The 19,153-nt window shown below is 46.1% G+C and overlaps 1 protein-coding gene across 1 annotated transcript; it reads right to left on the bottom strand.

Annotated features, from left to right (window-relative positions):
* Positions 1 to 15,437: 15,437 nt before the first annotated feature.
* Positions 15,438 to 18,881, bottom strand: LOC144112367 (histone-lysine N-methyltransferase set-17-like). The gene is made up of 4 exons (XM_077645217.1): positions 18,825 to 18,881; positions 17,325 to 17,510; positions 15,951 to 16,197; positions 15,438 to 15,451 (listed from the first exon to the last, which is right to left on the bottom strand). Exons 1-4 carry the CDS (start codon positions 18,879 to 18,881, stop codon positions 15,438 to 15,440), a joined length of 504 nt encoding a protein of 167 aa, XP_077501343.1.
* Between the last annotated feature and the right edge of the window lie 272 nt (positions 18,882 to 19,153).

The following is a 19,153-nucleotide window of genomic DNA, read 5'->3' as shown; positions in this document are numbered from 1 at the left end:
TATTGCCGATCTAGTCAGCTGCCCACCAGAAGCCACTGAACAGCCGATTTTCGACAGTACTCCAGCACCACTTTGGGCGCAGGGGCAGTGTCATACTGGTTGAAGTTTGTAGAGGGGCAGCCAAGCGACCTTGTGAGGGATGTCCAGTTAGATTACACGCACTTCGCTCGCCTAGGTGCGGGACACAAATTGCTTGTGTTGTGGTTCTGTGGCCCGAAAGCTTTAAAGCTTGGCAGCAAAGTTTGCATGGAACTCTCAGAGAGAAATGTCAAAGACGTACAGTTTGTTCTTTGTGAATTTAACAGAAGACCGCGTAGTCTCTCACATGTGGAATGGCGGAAGCCCACAGAGATTGCTTTCTTCTTGCTATAAGGTTGCGCGCGCTGCTATAATCAGATATTCTGTCAGAGATGTTTGAAAATTTTATAGATTTCCATTCAGTGTTATTATTCCTTCAATGCCTAATGGCACAAAAAGTGAAGCGCAGTATGCAGGGGAGCTTTTGAATCATTTCGCTAAAGTCGTCCCTAACGTACATGGCAAGGTACATGCTTCGCACATTTCGTTTCTTGAATTGGGTTGCCCAAATCATTGTAGTGAATTAAAACTATACCATAAGATGGTTGAGTAATCTTTATAAAGTTCATGGGAGAATGGGAGCAGGGAAAAGGAGATCACATTAGTAGCTAAATCCCTGCCTCACGAACGTATGGCTGTGAGGTTTTTGTGTTGGATGTGGTTGTAGTGATTGTATTTAAATTTTTTTATGCTTCAGGATATTTAGACCACCCCTTCAGGTCAAAGCCCTTGTTCGATTCTTGAAACTGAAACAGCATCAAGAAAAAATTCAATCATAAATGATTTGGCGGTAACACAGGAATACCAGGGATTGGTCTCTGATTACTAATGTCTAACGCATCATTTCAAAGAAAGAAGCACACAAGCAAATTTATGGTGTCTATAGACATTTAAGTTAGCTGTATCGATGTGTACACAAGCAGCGTCTTTACAAATTGTCTGAGGAAAATCATAGAAGGAAAACTATAATTATCGTGGCCTTCGATCTCGGTAAGAGTGCGCATTAGTAGGTGTCAACGTTCCTGCAAGTCTTTTAAGCTTCTCCACCAGCACACTGTACAGTATGTAGCAGCCTTTGCGTAGATCTGTCAGGCCGTGCACACCAATTACTAAAAACTAAAATTAGATGGTAGCCTCCTAGTTAAGGGATCATTACGAGTTGCTTTGTTGGCCCATGGTGCCTATGCTGCAAAGGTAGAAGCGAATTAAAATGTGCACTCTGAAGCAGTGTTCTCATGGTGAGACCGGCCCTTCTGCTAAGTGGCAGCAGGTTATCAAAATTGGAGTTGCACAGTTAAGACCTACCTTTACACTACTCTGTAGCAACAGGCATCAAAAATCATATTTCAGGTTAATAGTGCGGGAAAGTTATAGGGGTTTTGATGCAGTGCCGCTTGAGAAGCTCTAGAGCAAGCCAGAATTGTTAAGTATTGCACTCTCCAGCATGTATATGACGTTTGGAAGGCAGCTTTGGACACTGGATAAGAAGTGCAATAGGGCATTTTTAATGTTTCATTGGTAGTGATCCTCACTTTATAATGTGGTTCATTATTGACAACCTAAATGCAGTTCTCCAGGCTTAGGGTGATGCCTTCAACTAAATTTAGTCCACTTTAGCTGCTCCTGAGGGGCAAACATTTGTTAGAGGAGCTTTAGCCTTCTCATATTTTACCATGGCTATCCTGACTGCTTAGTGTAGTGCTGCTCAACGAGCTAGTGTTTGACACAATATTAGTACAGTTACCAGAGATTTAACCAATCTCTGTAGTTATTCTATTGAGGTAATAATTTGCTCATTAGGTCATTTGCATACAGAAAACGAATACCATTTTGTATTTTGGCTGATTTCAGTTGTGATGTTTTGATTTGGACAATCTTTCCGTGATACTTAAAGCTGCGATTCGGGAGAGTTGGTAATGATACATTGTCAAACCATGCAGAAAGATAGGACACATAAAAGAGAGACACGCAACATAAGCGCTGCCTCGCAACTGATTTTTGTTCGGATCAACTGCCCTTATAAAGTTTCCTTTCCGCAAAAAACACATCAAACATCAAATATAAAAAAACAAGGCGGAATGATACTACTCATCATACATGACGTTCAAAAAACGGAGCACATCGCTGCGGTGCAACTGCATGCGAAATTTAATCTACTCTAACTTTCCAGCTAATTTTAAAACGATCATCTTTTTTTCTAACTACCATCATTTATCATTCTAACTTCATGTGGTGGTGCACCACAGCAATCTGTTTTTTTCCCTAACTTGTATGATGAGTAAAAGTGTTTTTTTCACTTACTTTTGGTGCGTTTTTTTTCTTGAACGAAAAAGTTATAAAAAGAAAACGTTATAAGGGCAGTTTCTCCTAATAAAAATCAGTTGCGAGTCAGTGCCTGTGTTGTGTGTTTTTTTTTTCGCATGTCCCGTCCTTCTGCGCTGTTCAACCATTAATCTTCTTACATTGTGGGAGACCCTCTTTGCATGATATTTCCCCCAAAGACGGTCGTGTATTATATCTATAATTTTTTCTCGTATTTTTTAAATATGCATTTTTAATAAGTGTACTGATAAGATTACTGCTTTTATCAGTTCATAAGTCACCTGAGTATAATTTCTCAAAGCTTATTTTTTTAATTATACTTAGGTAAATATTTTTGGTAGACAGGCTTTCTGGGTATTCAGAAGAGCTGTCGTTTCGTTTAAATTTTTTGTAGATAATTCCGCTGCTGTCTCTAATTTCCTCAGGGTCTAAGCTATCATCAAGCCATCTAATTTTCGCGAGCTCATCCTCGAAAGGAAGGTCGCAGGGAGAGTTTCCGGATTTTCGGTTGTGCTGGCTGGTCGCACTTTTTATTTTTAGAATGGTTTTGTACCGGGTGCAGTATTGTTCTCCCGTCCGAATTATGCCTAATGTTTCTGAAATATTTTTTCCCATGGCAGAAAACATTCCTTTTTTTAATTTTTTCTTAGGTCCGATCTGAGGGAAATATTGCTCGTATTAATCCAACATTAATATTGTTTCGCCGCTTGTCCACTCGCAACCTTGAGATGGAAAGAAAATAAAAAATGCATGCGTGAAAAACTGCGAAATGTACGAGACGTTGAATCAAGCAGAATAATTGGTTTTTGGTGGAAAGGAAATGGCGCAGTATCTGTCTCATATATCGTTGGACACCTGAACCACGCCGTAAGGGAAGGGATAAAGGAGGGAGTGAAAGAAGAAAGGAAGAAGAGGTGCCGTAGTGGAGGGCTCCGGAATAATTTCGACCACCTGTACAAGCAGAAGCGGAAACAGAGAATTAATTCCAAGCCCAGCACTACGCGTCCGTTATAGCCTATGTGTCGCTTCGGGCCAGGATATTGCACCTCCCAGTTTTTTTTTACAGTTCAATCTGTACAGTTTTGTTACGTCTAATATACACTGATTAAATTAGTTGATAAAGTCTGTGCGTATATTTTCATTTACCCGAAACGAACGAATCAGCTTTGTACGAACACTGCACGGAAAGAGCGCGGCTCAACCGCAAGAAAATAGAAAACAATGCAAGCTGGGCAATAAAAAGGAACGAAATAAAGGAAAAGCTGCACCAGGATGTACATATTTCGAAACCTTTCCTAAAAGAACCGGATCGGCTTTCAAGGACGGGTCCCAAGGGTAACTGGGAAACGCTTTGTACCCTTTTTTTTTCGTGCGAAATAATGTGTGCATACTAACTGCGATTACTGTTTCTTTCACTTCCCCCAGCCGCTTCTGTAAAAAATTCAATACACGTATATTGCGCGTGCAAAGCAAGAGAGTAGTTGCAAACTTAACTGCGTATATTGTTTTTCTGAATAAAAAAGTGCGCCAAAATTACCTTGACTGGGAAGCCCTTCTTTTTTGTCGTCCTCACTACAGCTGCTTGCGTGAGCTGAAATGTACAAAACAATTTTAATGAAACCGTAGTACGACTTCCTGATACAAATGATGTAGTGGACTGAATGACTACGTGCAAACTACTCGCGAAAACATGCAACGTGCATCGATCTTATCATAAACTCAAAGTCGTGCAGTTACAGCTCTGCTCAGGAAGAATGAAAATGGCAAATCGCGACTGTTTTCTACAATAAAAGTGTCAAAGAACTCTTACCGTGCGTGTCCACGCTCGGCTGTGCAAAAATGGCTGACAGCACAGCATAAATTTCAGGCGTCACCTCCATCTCGAAAGGCAGCGGGTGTAGTCTTCACCTCTTGCCGCAACGGTCAAAAGCAGACGACGACGCACGCGAAAAGCGCGGGCAAGCGCTAGGAATGCCGGGCACTTCATCCAGCAGTTCGCGAGCGCCACCTACATGCTCTAGCCAGAGCAAGTGTACTGCAATCGCAATTTCAGTTCTCGTGCTCTCCGCCGGATTCAGGCACTCTGTCATATAGCGTGCAGACCGCTCCGGGCTTGCGATTGGAATTCGCCATCAGTGAAGCAAATAGGGCAGACCTTCAGGAACAAACACGTGAAGGAAGCAAGGGAGTAATTCCGGTTGTTGGGGCCAGTTCGCTGTCTTTGAAAAAGAAAGGGGCTAAGGAGCCATAGTTAGATCACAATTTTACGTTACACAGGAGCTTGCCAAAATATCTGTAGACTTTTGGGGATTACCATCACGCAATCTCTCTGGAAAGCAGCCTCATTACAGGTTTTTTAAAATTCCTTGAGATTTATGCTGTTTAGTTGTCCTGTGGCATGGCAGTTGTTGGCAAAGAGCGGGCAGTAAACTAGTTTAAAAGGTCAGTGACAAAGCTACAGAAAAGGATTAGTGGTCATCTTAGCCTCCACTCAGAAGCTGCACAGAACTGTTGACTCGAAAGTTTTCAGAAGCGTTGGAGATTGAACATGTGGGCACTCCTAAGTCACCTTTCCTGCTGTTTTGGATCAGTCGAAGAGCATTCCCATCTTGCTACAACAGTGTGCAATGAGTGAAACATCTCTGCAGAGGCCTTTTGGTGGTTTTACTGGCTTTCTCTGTAAACATAACATATATGCTTCCAGTATTCTGCTCCAGACAAGTTCGGCGCGCTTGCGTGTTCCTGCTCCTTCACCTTGTGCTGCCTGGCATTCTATTTTCATGTACAACGAAAGCCGAATTACTGCTGTGCAGTGTGAAAAAACGCACTTTAAAGTTGTGCAGAGTAAACGAAGTGATGGAGTGAAAAATTATTGTCATTATGAGCTCATTACCTGCATAGATAAAATCAGTGCACAACAGTTAAGTATTCTTCACGCAATAGAATACTTATTGTTACGTAGACGTTCGCCTTGTGTGGTTCTTGCTTTTTGCAGCGTCAATGCACTCAAACAAGTGGCAAATATTTGGGGTGAATATCAAGCAGTTGCTACACCCGCCTTCAGTGGCTTCCAGCTGGCTCATGGCTTGCTGGATTTGATTGACATTCAATATCCAGCAGGCCATGAGCCAGCTGAAGGCCACTGAACGCGAGTGTGTAAATATTGGTTATTATTCACCGCTAAGCTCTCAAGTTAACAAGAGCAAAAAGGAGAGGGATCCAAGACAGAGCCGCATTAATACAGCTTGTCATCGGTTGCCGGTGCAATGTCCGTGGGTGATTAGATAGAGGTCTCAAAGCCATTGGTTCTTACTTCGACTGGTGCTCGCACGTGATAGCGGGCCACTTGGCAAGCGAATTCAAATTCGGTCCCGGCTGTGCATAGGCTCCTGCTCGGCCCTACGTCGGGAACAAAAACACCTGTGGCTACTGAGCATTTCCAAAAGCGACGTGGCCGCGGAGTGCGAACACCCAGTTTCCATTGCCCACGTTTGAAGCTGGTCCGAAAAGTTGCTATGTCCTCGTCATCGCTTTCATGATCGGCTTCACAATCAGAGAAGTGTACAACAGCTGCATCTTACCGGTACTCACCTCCGGGGCAGAAACGTATAGACCCACGAAAAGGGTTGAGCCTAAGTTAAGGACACAGCAGCGAGATACGGAAAGAAAAATGATAGGTGTAACGTTAAGAGACTGGAAGCGGGCAGAGTGGGTGAGAGAACAAACAAGGGTTAATGACATACTAGTCGAAATCAAAAGGAAGAAATAGGCTTGGGCAGGACATGTAATGCGAAGGCAATATAGCCGTTGGTCCTTACCGGCAACGGAGTGGGTTCTAAGAGAAAAAGCGTACCAGGGGGCGGCAGAAGGTCAAGTGGGCGGATTAGATTAAGAAGCTTACGCGCAAAGGGTGGATGCAGATGGCAAAAGACAGGGTTAATTGGAAAGGCATGGGCGAGGCATTTTCTCTGCAGTGGGCTGATGATGATGATGATGATGATGATCAACCTGAGGACAAAGGTCGTGATCATGTCAATAGGCGCTTAAATCTACAAAAACCGTTGAGGTACCAGGTTCAGCATCTTCACTCCTGGGGCCAGGGCTCCGCACATCCTCAGTGTCGGGCACAAAATGTTCCGTTCCACACACATCACGGTGTAGCTGGTTGCACTGTTTTGAAATTCGATCAGCAGTAGCTTCGGTACACGCAGGGAGCTGCAGGCTAACGTCAACGCGTCGCTTCTTTGTGCGGCGAAAATTCTGCGCATGACTTTCGGTGACAATCTACAAAGGCATCACTCACTTTTCTGAGAATTATCCACCGTGCCACAACGCGCACGTGCGAGTCGCTTGCTTGAGTCGGCGTTGTAGGGAACTTGAACATTTGATCACTTTACCGGCGCTGCGGAAGCAGTCTCCGGCTTGGCTTAATTGCGAATTGGCTACACACGGTAATGACGTGATGATTATGCGCTCATAATGCAATGTAGATTCTGGTCTACTGATGTCCTGGTTCATTCTGGTCTACTGGAGCAAAAGGAGCCATCACTTTTTTCTTTCTCGTCTTTATGTGAATAGATTACCTGGTAGATGCTGGCCTTTGGAGTAAAAGAAACAAGCCTTCAATGTTTTTAAATGTTTTTCGCAGATATGCAAATAGATATATTCTGCTCTTCCTCTTGGATCGAATTCTTGTAATAGGTCTGATTTATACAGTTATCTGAGTGGGGCAGGAAGCCGCAGTTTTGCTGTTTCTATTCGCCCTGAAATTAAGCGAGTGGCATCCTCGCCCATTCTTGATGCGTACTACCACATACTTCCTGTATGGTAAAGTGTGCCGCATTCATTCGGGTGTCAGTTTACTGTCACGTAGAGAGAATGCACTCGTTGTAAAGGGAATCCGTCCAAACTGGTTAAAAACAAAAGCCGTACGAATTAACAATAATTGTACGCTCATGTGCTCATGGTATTGCACAGTTCCCTGCACGATGAACACTAACCAACCAGCCTCCATTTTCGCCGCGTAGAATGCGCGTGAGGACGTCGCCTTGGCAAGACTTTTGTCCATTACTTACATTTCGATGCGGTTCAAAGTATGGCATAAAATCTTGATTCCAATACCTCTTGTGTTGGTAATAAGGGAGTAATTACGCCACCCAAGCGCTAACTTAGCCTATAAAGGAAGGCTATTGTAAAATCAGAAATTTCTCAGTTAAGTTCGTACCGGTCAGGGGTTTGAACCTGAGACCACCGCTTCACCCAAGCAGCTGCTCTAACAACTGAGCTAACCGGGACAGAAAGATTATAGTAGGGCGACAGTGAATTGCAGATACAAGGGAAGGAAAGATGTCAACTGCTGGCAGTTGCGTCAATTTCGTAGAATAGGCTTAATTTTTCGGAAATGGCTCAGATTCTCGGAAAGCGTAGTTATTTCTCAAGTCTGTTTCGAGACTGCACTGTTTATTCATTGACACTCAAAGCCGCCGGCTCGCGGCTTCATCACGTTGCTTTGTGACGCCAGATGTGACCAGACGTATCTCAATTGATCGTGGCCAGGTACAAATGCTTCCACATTTTTGCAGATTGTTGTACTTGCTTTTGCTTCTTGATCTCAAAGGTTCCATGCCTCCTTTAAATTGACCACAGCCAAGAACTGCAGACATTCAGTCCGGTGGCCACCGAGCACGCTTGTGTGTATCGCCGTCGAGACATTCAGTTCTTAGTGGGCGCGAGTGAGCCCCTTAAAAACGTTCTTTTGGAAGCATTTTGTTGTCTTCCTGACTGCTGGAGTGTGGTCACTATAACGTGACAATTTGCATGAAACTTTGAACATTGGAAAATAAAAAAATAAAAATTATGTAAATGAGAATAAATAGCTTGCCCCCCCCCCCACCGATTAAAAACCAGTTCCGGTGTCCCTGGAAGACTCCACATATAACCTTCCCTTTATTGTTAAGACAGGCTGTCATCGGGTGTGATCACATTCAGGAACCTTGTCTTCGGCTTCGTCTTCTGCAATAATGTTTGACTTCTTGCTTTGCATTTGGGGAAAGGAGACGGAAAGAGGATGTGACAACAAGGTTATATATTCAGTAAACAACGCTACATCTCACTTCATCGATGACGCATCTTGCGCTACTGCTTTACGTGGTCGGCTTCCACATGGCTTCAATTCTTGCTGCGGTAGTGTAAGTCCCGTAGCCTTCAGCGGTCTCTACGTTCACACATCTTGCGTTACTGCTTTACGTGGTCGACCCCGGCCCCGCTTCTCTCCTCCTTGGAGCGGCGTACCCTCCGTTGTGTTCCTCGGTCGTAACTTTGGCGCACTTGCGTCTGCCCTTAAGCGAGGGCATCCTCGGCCCTCTTTAATCCTTCTTTACCCTCCGTCGTGGCCAGCGGCTTGCATGTGTGGCGCCTGAGCTTGGTGGCGGCCTCGGCACCAGCCCCGCACCGTGGGCAGTGCAGCGGGTACCGGCGGGAGTGTATGACCTGCTCGTGGCTCTGCATCAGCGCGTTGCCTGATTCTTTTGCCACACTGGCCGCACTCTTATGGCTTCTCACCACTGTGGATCATCATGTGAACCTTGAGATGGTCCGGCTGGGAGAACCTCTTCCGACACAAATGGCACACGGACTCTCGCCTGCCAACGTGGGTATACTCGTGCCTGATGATATCAGCCCTGCGTAGATGAAGGGTAAGCATAAGCAGAATTACCACGCGAATACAAAAATCTGATCCAGACGCCTCCGTTAGTAGACACCTTTAGCATGTCATGCACCATGTTACCGTTACCGGTACCTTACAGAGTACCGGGAGCCCGCGCAGCCAATGCCTTTCACATATCGACCTGACGGCGATAGGCGGCACCAGGTACCCGGCAGCTGCGCTTGCGCATGCAGCATCAGGACTAATCAGGGCATGCTCACCAGCGGTAGGCGGTCTCCCAGTGATTCTGGAATGGTTACAAGGTACACAGTAGGCTGAAGGTGTCTAGTTATGTGTGCACATCTCTTTCAATGTTATGATTTCGCCGATGACGTTCACACCTTCCATCTTGTAGGATACACAGGTATCGCCTCCTCGTCCCCCGCGCCAGCGGCGACCGTGACTTACACGGGCGCGCTGGCCACCAAGAATGTGGAGAGAAGGCACCCCCCCGACTCTGCTCATTTCCGCCCCAGCACTGGCGTGACTTCACGGCAGCGCGCTGCCTTCTGCGGAGAGCGTAGCACGGCTAAGCTTCACGGCAACGATTTGCTGCCAGGGAGACAATGCCCCAGGGGATAAAAGAGGGGAACGCGCGGAGGGAAGGAACTCTCGCTTCCGGACCTTATCGAAGAGCCTTACGAACCCCTTCCGCTGCCCGCCGACCCCAGAACACCAACGCCAGACGACGTCAACGACCTAGTGAGCTGCTGAACATCTATTTTACGGATAGAACATTCTTCCGCAGTGTGCTTTACCTCGCGTTAGGATAATAACCTATTTTTTAGCGTGCCCTGCCATTGCCTATTTTGTCCGGACCTGCCGTGGCTGCGACTCTGCGCCATGGGTTGGGGAAACGTGTTGTGTACTTGATTAACGCCTGCGTATAGCTTGCACGGAAGCTCGCCTTCCCGGCCGGCTGGACGCAGTGACCCACATCTTGGCGCCCAACGTGGGGCGAACTAGGAAATTGAGCAGTGACCTTTGTTGGAGCGAACGACTACCGTCGCCCTAACAAAGGATGGCAGCCGACAGGAGTGACATGCAGTCTTTGTTTATGCTGTCAGAGTCAGCGGCACATAACCAGGGCTCCCTACTTGACGCGCCGTTGGAAGGGTTTGAATTTTTTAATCTTGGGCGTTCCACGCGGAATAGCCGAGGAACATCCCCTGACGCGTTGGTAGGACTTAGTCCTGGCAAGGGGGCTCCACATCGGGCGCCTCGCCGCTCCGCGGCGCGAACAATGAGGCACCTAGACTTCATCATTCGACGCCATCAGCGGCTGCGCACAACTCCGGGGCTTTAGTCCGCAATCATCCGAGGTGCTCTTGCAGAACGCATTGCAGATGCAGAGTCTAGCGGGTATTTTGCAAAACAATTTGCAAGTCCCGGCCCAGTCACCACGTGTTAGGATAGACTTACCTACCTAAACGGGGTACCACGACACTACGGGAGCAAACGAGTACCTCGACCGTCTGCTGCATTATCAGCAAGTGACAGGAATCGCAGACGCCGAAATGCTCGCGTGTGTTTGTGCCTGTTTCTTTGGCGGAGCAAGCGGCCGCTGGTACCGACTAGCCGGCAACCGAGCGAGGACAATAATAATAATAATAATAATTGGTTTTTGGTGGAAAGGAAATGGCGCAGTATCTGTCTCATATATCGTTGGACACCTGAACCGCGCCGTAAGGGAAGGGATAAAGGAGGGAGTGAAAGAAGAGAGGAACAAATAGGTCCGTAGTGGAGGGCTCCGGAATAATTTCGACCACCTGGGGATCTTTAACGTGCACTGACATCGCACAGCACACGGGCGCCTTAGCGTTTTTCCTCCATAAAAACGCAGCCCCCGCGGTCGGGTTCGAACCCGGGAACTCCGGATCAGTAGTCGAGCGCCCTAACCAGAGAACAATGAAGGAGTTTTGCGCAAGCTTCCGCGACGAATTCCTTCTCGCAAACTATGAGTGGCGTTTGAGGAGAGAGCTGGAGCTTGGAACCCAGCACCCCGACGAGTCTCTGTTAGAGTACGTCCGAGCGATGGACGAACTTTATCGCCTCGCTGACCCTCGCGCCACGAACACGGAGAAAGTTGAGCGTGTCACGAGACAAGCGCACCCGACTTTCACGGCTTACAAGAGAGGAGTCAGGTTCAGAGATTTGGATGAGCTGGCAGCTGAGGCGAAGCGCATTCAGGGAGACATCCTCTCTGCACGAGCGTATCGGCCGCCCCCACCCGCATCGCTGTCACTTGAGCCGCGCTGCGCGTGGAATGGCAGCTCAGCGCACAGTCCATTCAGAGCTGAAGCGTCAGCAGTTTGCTGACGAGCGTGTCCCAAGGGGTTGGGAGTTGTCCGACCGCGCTTTGGACGCATTCAGCTACGCGTTGCGAACAGCACACGCTGCCGCAGAGCGGAACGAACCGAGGCGAGATCGCGAGGCTGACACGCGGCCCCTCACCATCCGCTCCGCGAGTTCGAGATGACCGACCTGAACGGGGCGACCAGCGCCTAGCCCGTCGGGGCCCGGGCAACCGTTGCTACCGGTGCGACCAGCCGGGGCACTTCGCCCGCGAGTGTGGCCGCCTTCCTGCCCGTGACCAAACAAGGTCGGGAAACTGCCAAAGCCGCCTGTGATCGACCTTCGATCCCGCGCGGCGTACACAGAAAACCCTGGTTTGCTAGCGCCTTTGGCATGTCGCGTAGGAAGTTCTGTGCAGTTGATACGTTCTACGCGTACTTACGCTAGGTTCACCGCCGCATGACCCAGGCATGGCAGACGACGGTGACGCACGTGGTCTTTGTGGCAACGTGCCGTTATTGCGCAGCTAGCCGGCACGGGTGACTTCGTTAACGCCTACATCACTGAGCCACGAACTTATGAAGCATTGTAGGCAAAGTACGAGCACTTCCAGACTGCTGGGAATATTGTAAAGACCACGACGAGGAGGCGCACTTATTTCCACCTGCCTTGAACGCTTCAACCTTAATTAGTTATGTCGCATCCCTAAAGCAGACTGTTGTACGAGCACTCCCAGACTGCTGGGAACATTGTAAAGACCACGACGAGGAGGCGCACTTATTTCCACCTGCCTTGAACGCTTCAACCTTAATTAGTTATGTCGCATCCCTAAAGCAGACTGTTTGCGGCAAGGTTCTAGGCGGGGAGCACATGACCACCCTGGAGAGTTGAGAATGCAGTTTGATAGGGCTTGCTTTCAAGTATCAGACGAACATAACTCACAAACTCACTTTTTAAAATATATCTATTGTTTTTTGATTTTATAACTTGGATGTGTTATATAGAGTTCGCGTACTACGAATTTCGGATACAACGAATGCAATCAGTGCAACCGCCAGGCTCGTTTGGGCTGTAATTCTTAGCTTGCTGGAAAAGGATGGGCAGTATTTTTTGATGGAAAATGAACACAAAGGGCGCACAACAAGCGCGAAGGGTCACATTCGAGTGCGCTACTGCTACTAATGATGCTGATGACTGCGTTGTGCTCTGTCCGAAAATCGTGTCATTCAAGCATTCATTGTGTATTTGTACGGCGACTTCACGATTTGTGCTTGTTTAAGGTAATTACGGCTTGAAAAGGCGGCTCATCATCAGAAAGGACATCTCTCCAGTTAATTAGCCACTATGGCGTCAAGCAAAAAACGGTGCCTTAAAACGGTTTAAGGCCTACTTGCGACTGCTCGTGTAGATGCATTACGTGCAGCGGAGGATTCCGTGGGTGCTATGCCAGTGTTTCCGCCGGGTATGCATTTCCAAGTTGTGCTGCGTAGAGAAGAGGTCACCGCAATTCTCACAGGTGAGGAACAGGCTGTGTAAGGGAACAATGTTGACGTCCTCTGAAAAAGAACAAAGCAGTGGGAGGAGCGAATGAGCGCATGTAATGTAAAGAACTGCCCAGAGAATTCAGTGCTCTTAATGTGTACTGTGGCAGAGAGGAAAAGGCCAGCAGAAGTTCTTTTTCGCATCACTTCATTAGTATGAATCATGTGCATGGTAGTATCTTTCAAATAGTAATAAAATAGTACATCATTAACCTTAATAGTACCGATATTAAACTCGGACTCATATCATTTAATCAAAAACTAGAATGGCTGATGCCCCTGGCAGGAAAAATTTAGACCAGGAAAGAGAGTCCTAACTTCATATCTACGAAGTTCGATGGATTTGAGAAAAGTTCTGCCTTTAAGAGGATGACATTAAAGACCTAAAAAAGAGGAAGACTGAGTTTGAAGAAAAAGATGGACTAAAACAGACAGCCCAAGCCCAGTTGGAAAAATACATATATGCCGTAGAATTCAGGAGCAGGCAGCTGAACTTAGAAGTGGGTGGAATAAAAGAAGCACAGGAGGAGGACCTGACAGCCATATTAAATAACGTGGCTGATAAACTTCGAGTGCATCACTTGACGGCGAAGGAAATTGCACACATTTGCCGACATCGAGGCAGACGCGATAAAGTGCCAGGCATCATTGCGCGTATCACGAGGCGAGCAATGAGAGAAAACTGGATTAAGAACAAGAAAAACCTTGAGGAAAGGGATCCACCCATTTTCTGGCGAGAAAACTTAACACGCTGCTACACAGAACTACTTCAAGCAACCAAAGACTGCGCCATAGATAAAGGCTATAATTTTATTTGGTATGTCAACGGAAAGGTTTCCGACCAAAATAATGAGGAAATGAGTGCATTCATAAAAGGGGAAAGAGCGACTTGGATCAGTTATACCATTTTTTATCTTGTATTTGAGTTTTCTCTTCAAACAGAACCAATCTGAAGCATATGTGTTATTATCTGCCCAGCGACCTGAACCGCACTGCTTCGTGTGTTGCGCCGACATCGCTTAAAGCTGTTCACTTGAATAGACGCTCTCTAAAAAACATGACAATGTATTTACAGGAATTATCTGGTGAATTTTAGTTTCCTTTTTCTGTGGTCAGGCTCAGTGAATCGTGGAGCACAAATGAATCTGATATTTTTAGGACGACCAACTGTACAACTTGCTACTTGAACCGCTCTGGCCACCGTGGGGATGAAGTAGCATTATTGGTGACTAAAGACCTCGAATACGATAAGCTGGACACATATAGTCTGCTTACAGATGATCTTGAGGTCCTATCTGTCTGTACCACAGGTTCGTGTTTTCAGTTTGCTATCGTCCTTCGAAGAAAAATGTGGTTAAGATTTTCTAATTGTAGGACTGCTTTTTTTCGTTTATAACAGACGGCATATACACTCTAATAGCTGGAGGGGATTTTAATATGAATATGTTGAGGGACAATTCTTTGGTTAAATACTTTACAATGCCTTGGGTTCGAATGACTTCATTAACCTTGTAACCACTCCAACTAGGATTACACAAGAAACTGAGTCTTTTCTGGATCTGCTCATTACGTACTCCTCCCAACGAATAGCTGACTCAAGTGTAATATCGTGTGCACTCAGTGACCATCTCCAGTGTTTGTATGTATGTATATGACTGGACCGGTAATGTACCAAAAGAAAAAGGTATGTATCAGTATATACCCAATCCTATGCTCAATTTACTTTATAGTTCACTGGCACAAGTTAAGTAGGATAGCACTTACAATACCAGTGACGTAAATAAAGCTTACAATAAAAGTCTTTACGCAACTATACAATTCTTGCTTCCTAACAAAAGTGCATCGAAAAAAACCCGTAAAACTCGCAAACCCTGGATAACGTCAGAGTTACACCATGAAATTAAATTGAAAGAAAAGCTCAACGCAATAATTTTAAACCCACATTGACCAGATGACTTAAGTAAGTTTAAGAAACACAGGAATAGGTTAACAAAAAGCTACGTCTTGCATGCACATACTACTACGCGACATTTCTTGAAGTTAATATTGGTTGCCACGATTTTCTATGGTTAAGAGTGAATTAGTAAGAAGTGAGCAACCGCACCCTGCCCCAAGGACATTAAGGCTTGATGATAAAGGTATATCTGGAATAGAACTAGGAGATGCTTATAAAAACTTTTTTTAAACCCGTTCGCATACCAACCCATCACATGATTCCAATAGCTACGTTAGTTCCTACAATAATAATACAATAGTTTTGAACCCGGTTATGGCAGAAGACATTATATCAGTAATGCAGAACATTTATAACAGCCCTGCCTGTGACATTGATGGCATTCAAGTCAGGCCCGTGAAGCATGACAGCTGATCCGGATCATTAGAGGGAAATAACTAGAAGGATATGAATGGAGTGGAGTGCATATAGCAGGTTCTCTCATATCGTGAATGGCTGTTTACCAATATCCCTGAAGAGAAAAGTGCAAAACAGCTGAATCTTAGCGGCACTCACCTACAGGACAGAAAAGTGGAGGCTAACGAAAAAGGTTCCGCTTAAGTTAAGGAGAACGCAGCGAGCCATGGAGAGAAAAACGATAGGTGTAACGTTAAGAAACCGAAAGCGGGTTGAGTGGGTGAGGGAAGAAACACGCGTTAATGACATCCTAGTCGAAATAAAGTGGAAGAATTGGGCTTGGGCAGGGCATGTATTGCGAAGGAGAGTTAACTGCCGGTCGTTTAGGGCAACCGAGTGGATTCCAAGAGAAGGCAAGTGTAGCAGTGCATGGCAGAAGGTTATGTGGGCGGGTGAGATTAAGAAGTTTGCAGGTATAGGGTAAGCGCAGCTGGCAAAGGATAGGGATAATTGGAGACATGGTTGAGGCCTTTGCCCTGCAGTGGGTGTAGTCAGGCTGGTGATGATGATGATGAATCAGGCATGGTCGTAGCTTGCATACACTATCAAACCGATTGTAATCTACCCTCTAAGGATTGCAGGAAAAGCGTCTGCTCACCTTCTTTCAATGCACCTCGTCCTCTTGGGTTCCCCAGCAAACTTTCGGCGAATGACGTTGAATATCCCACGAGCAGTTCTTCGCCGGGGCCGACGTTCTTTAGTGTGCGGTAGTAGATATTTCCGTTGAAGAGCACGGCCACGAGGTTTTGTCTGCGCTTGCTGGGCGAGTAGTTGACGTTGTTCATCCAGTGGTAGCGCTCTTGTTGGCGGCCGTCTACCACGAAGAACTCTGCACATCGGCGCACCTGCGCAACGCAACGGTTTCACCGTCTGAACGCTCAAGTCAAACTTTTTCGCTACCGTACTCACGTGAAACAACGGACGCAAAAAAAACGTGGCGTAAATTTTAAGTGTCCGGAAACGGGCCAATATTTCGTGTTCTACTCTGATACCACTGTCAAACGGTCATATCGAAGGCCCTCCAACTGACCAGTCTCTCCACTCCAATGCCACTAAGCGCTGTTACACGGACGGTTTCTGCGGCAATCGAGACACGGTAAGTATCGTTTTTGAAAATGTTGAACTAAAAATATAGTACCAATTTTGATAATGATGGTGATGGTAATTTTTTTTATGGCGCATAGGCTTCTGAGTCCAATGAGCGCCATGCAACAAGGTATTTTTGTCTGCTGACAACTTACGCGGAAAAAAAGGAGAGCCCGGGCTACTAACCCTGCGGCACGCATTGTGCCAGTGTCAGCGATATAAACCAACCAGCTTCCTTAATAGTCCATGAATGCTATTGATTTCAGCTTGTACAAGGTAATGGGTTTCATTTAAAGAGTAAATATATTCATATAACAAATAAATATTTTGTTTTAACCCTTTAGCTTAGCCTTCAGGATACGCTAAATGTTCGAGCTTGACCTTTGAGATCAACTCTTGAATGGTGCTACTCTTGTAGGAAAACAAAAAGGCCCCTAATAATGGATCTGGTGACTCAGCGATGTCGCATGTTTTTGTCTCATGTTTTGCATGCCAAAGAGGTTTGGCGAAACTGGCAACCATAGGTGAGCCTCGTTACACCTTTTGTTTTTGTTTTTCCTCTAACGCTATAGTAACACGGCCTCTCTGTGCAGCCGTACAGTCTTATACAATAGCGTTGGAAAGTGCACATGTTCATTTAAACCTCGATATGTGGTTTGGAACTGCAATCATCCGCTGCAATTTTTCGCTCTCACACAACAATGGTACGTATTCCAGCATAAAATTTCCCAACGAAAAAACTCACCGCGAATGCACTTGAAAGTATCGGAGAGAGTAATAACGCGAGCTGCGTAGTGCAATTACAGCCCAGCTGTTTTGAAATTTCTCTAAAACAGCCTATACAACCTGAGTATGAGTGTTCTAAGCATTGGCCGGGCAAGCTCACCGGCCAGGTGCAGCCGCCATATTCGATGCAGTCCACCTTGACTCCGTGATACGGGCCGAAGTGCAGTCCCTTGGGCAGCGCCTTCAACGTGAACACTCCCATCGGGACACCCTTGACTGTGGACTTTCCCAATGCCAGGAACTCGAATATGTTCTTACTGACGAGACTGGCGTCTTCCGATATCATCTGCATATGTTATTACGCCGTGTTCACCAGCCGCTGTACAACCGAATGTGGGCTCATATGCACATCAAATTTTGCAGCATGGGCTGTTAGTGCTAGCATTGCAGTGTTTCGTGCCGTAATCACGGTCGCCGTCCCGGCGCGAGTTTGAGATTAAGTGACCGGTAGGGCACAAAAGAAATTGCACGTGAAAAGGGGCTCAGTCATGCCGCCCGCCAGAAGAGCCAAGTTGGCGTTTGTGACGTGCAGTGCATAGAGAACCGGCTGAAGCTTGTGTCCACCAAAAAGGCACAAAACTATGTACACGGCGTGGTGAATAAATGATATATAACACATAAATTGGCAGGCGCTATGATTTGGTGGTTGATTTGGCACGCACGAGATGTAATGGCACGTTTTCAATTTCCAAGATTAATCCGATTTCCATCATGAATGTCACGAAAAAGCAATCAAATGCAGTAAACCTCCTTACAGAGAAGCTGCTTATAACGAAATAACGAATATAATCAAGTAAATACGATTCTAGTTGGAAGTTCGGTCAACACGGGCTATAGCGAAACTACGGCTATATTGAAGTAACCACCGGGCGCCTTCAACTTCGTTATAACGAGTTTTAACTGTATGCCTTAAGAAAAACCTTTTCCTACCGTGAGGAAAAGACGCAGCGGCGGCCGCGACAGCCATCGCGCTACTCTCACCGCATTAATGGTGACGAAAGGAAACATTTTCCTGCGATTGTATGTGCTGAATTCAGTGAAATCAGGCACAGTGAGGACGAACCCGCAGTAGAACATTATCGAATTCTGCGAGGAGGCCTACATTAAGCAATTTCATAGACAGCCTTGCCAGTTAGAATAGGGAAAAGATTGAAAGTATGGGGACACTTAAGCCACTTCTGAAGCTTTAAAGCCGCAGCTTGTACTGCAACATTTTCGCGTGTTTGCGTGAGTTTCTTTGAAATTATCGGTCCATCAAGCGCCATATTCAAACTGCTAGCTGCAGCAGCAGTGCTCGACGCATGGTGGGTACGTTGCGATAACGTCATAAAGTTTCGTTACCTCTCTCAGCCAATCAACGTATTTCATTACATCGATGGTGGATTTTACTTATAAGATAAAGAAATTATGTTATTTTATTGAACTCTGGCTTCATATATGCTTCATTTACCGAATACCGCTATCCGCCGTATGGTGCCAGTGCTTTACTACTGCTTGGTTAGTTCATTCTGAACCTTCCGCTGCGGCTTTTAGAAATACAGGGCACCTGTCAAAGCATTCCAAGAAAGGTATTGTAAACGTCCGTGTATGCTTCACTTACCTCGCTCTTCACGTCGGCCAACGCTGTGTCGCTGGTGGAGTCAGCACCCGCAACCATTCCGCTTCCGTAGTAAGCTGGAAGACAGGATTTAAGGCATGTTTTTAGATATTTGAAGATCGCAAGCGCAGCAGCTTTGTTGATAAATGACTTATCGTGGCAGTAAAAAGGCCAGATATCTCCAAAAAATAAACACTGTTGAAATCACAGTATCGCATTACTGAAACGGCGGAAAATAAAGATGCACCTCGAAAATCCTGAAATTCACTAGACAGCGAAATTTTACAGGATGCGGGTCTGAGGAGAACATTAATTTGGTGAAGGCGCGTGAC

The sequence above is a fragment of the Amblyomma americanum genome, unplaced genomic scaffold, assembly GCF_052857255.1.
Source record: "Amblyomma americanum isolate KBUSLIRL-KWMA unplaced genomic scaffold, ASM5285725v1 scaffold_73, whole genome shotgun sequence".
Lineage (NCBI taxonomy): Eukaryota > Metazoa > Arthropoda > Arachnida > Ixodida > Ixodidae > Amblyomma > Amblyomma americanum.
Note: the sequence above shows the minus strand (reverse complement) of the source record. Positions and strands in the feature narration are given on the sequence as shown.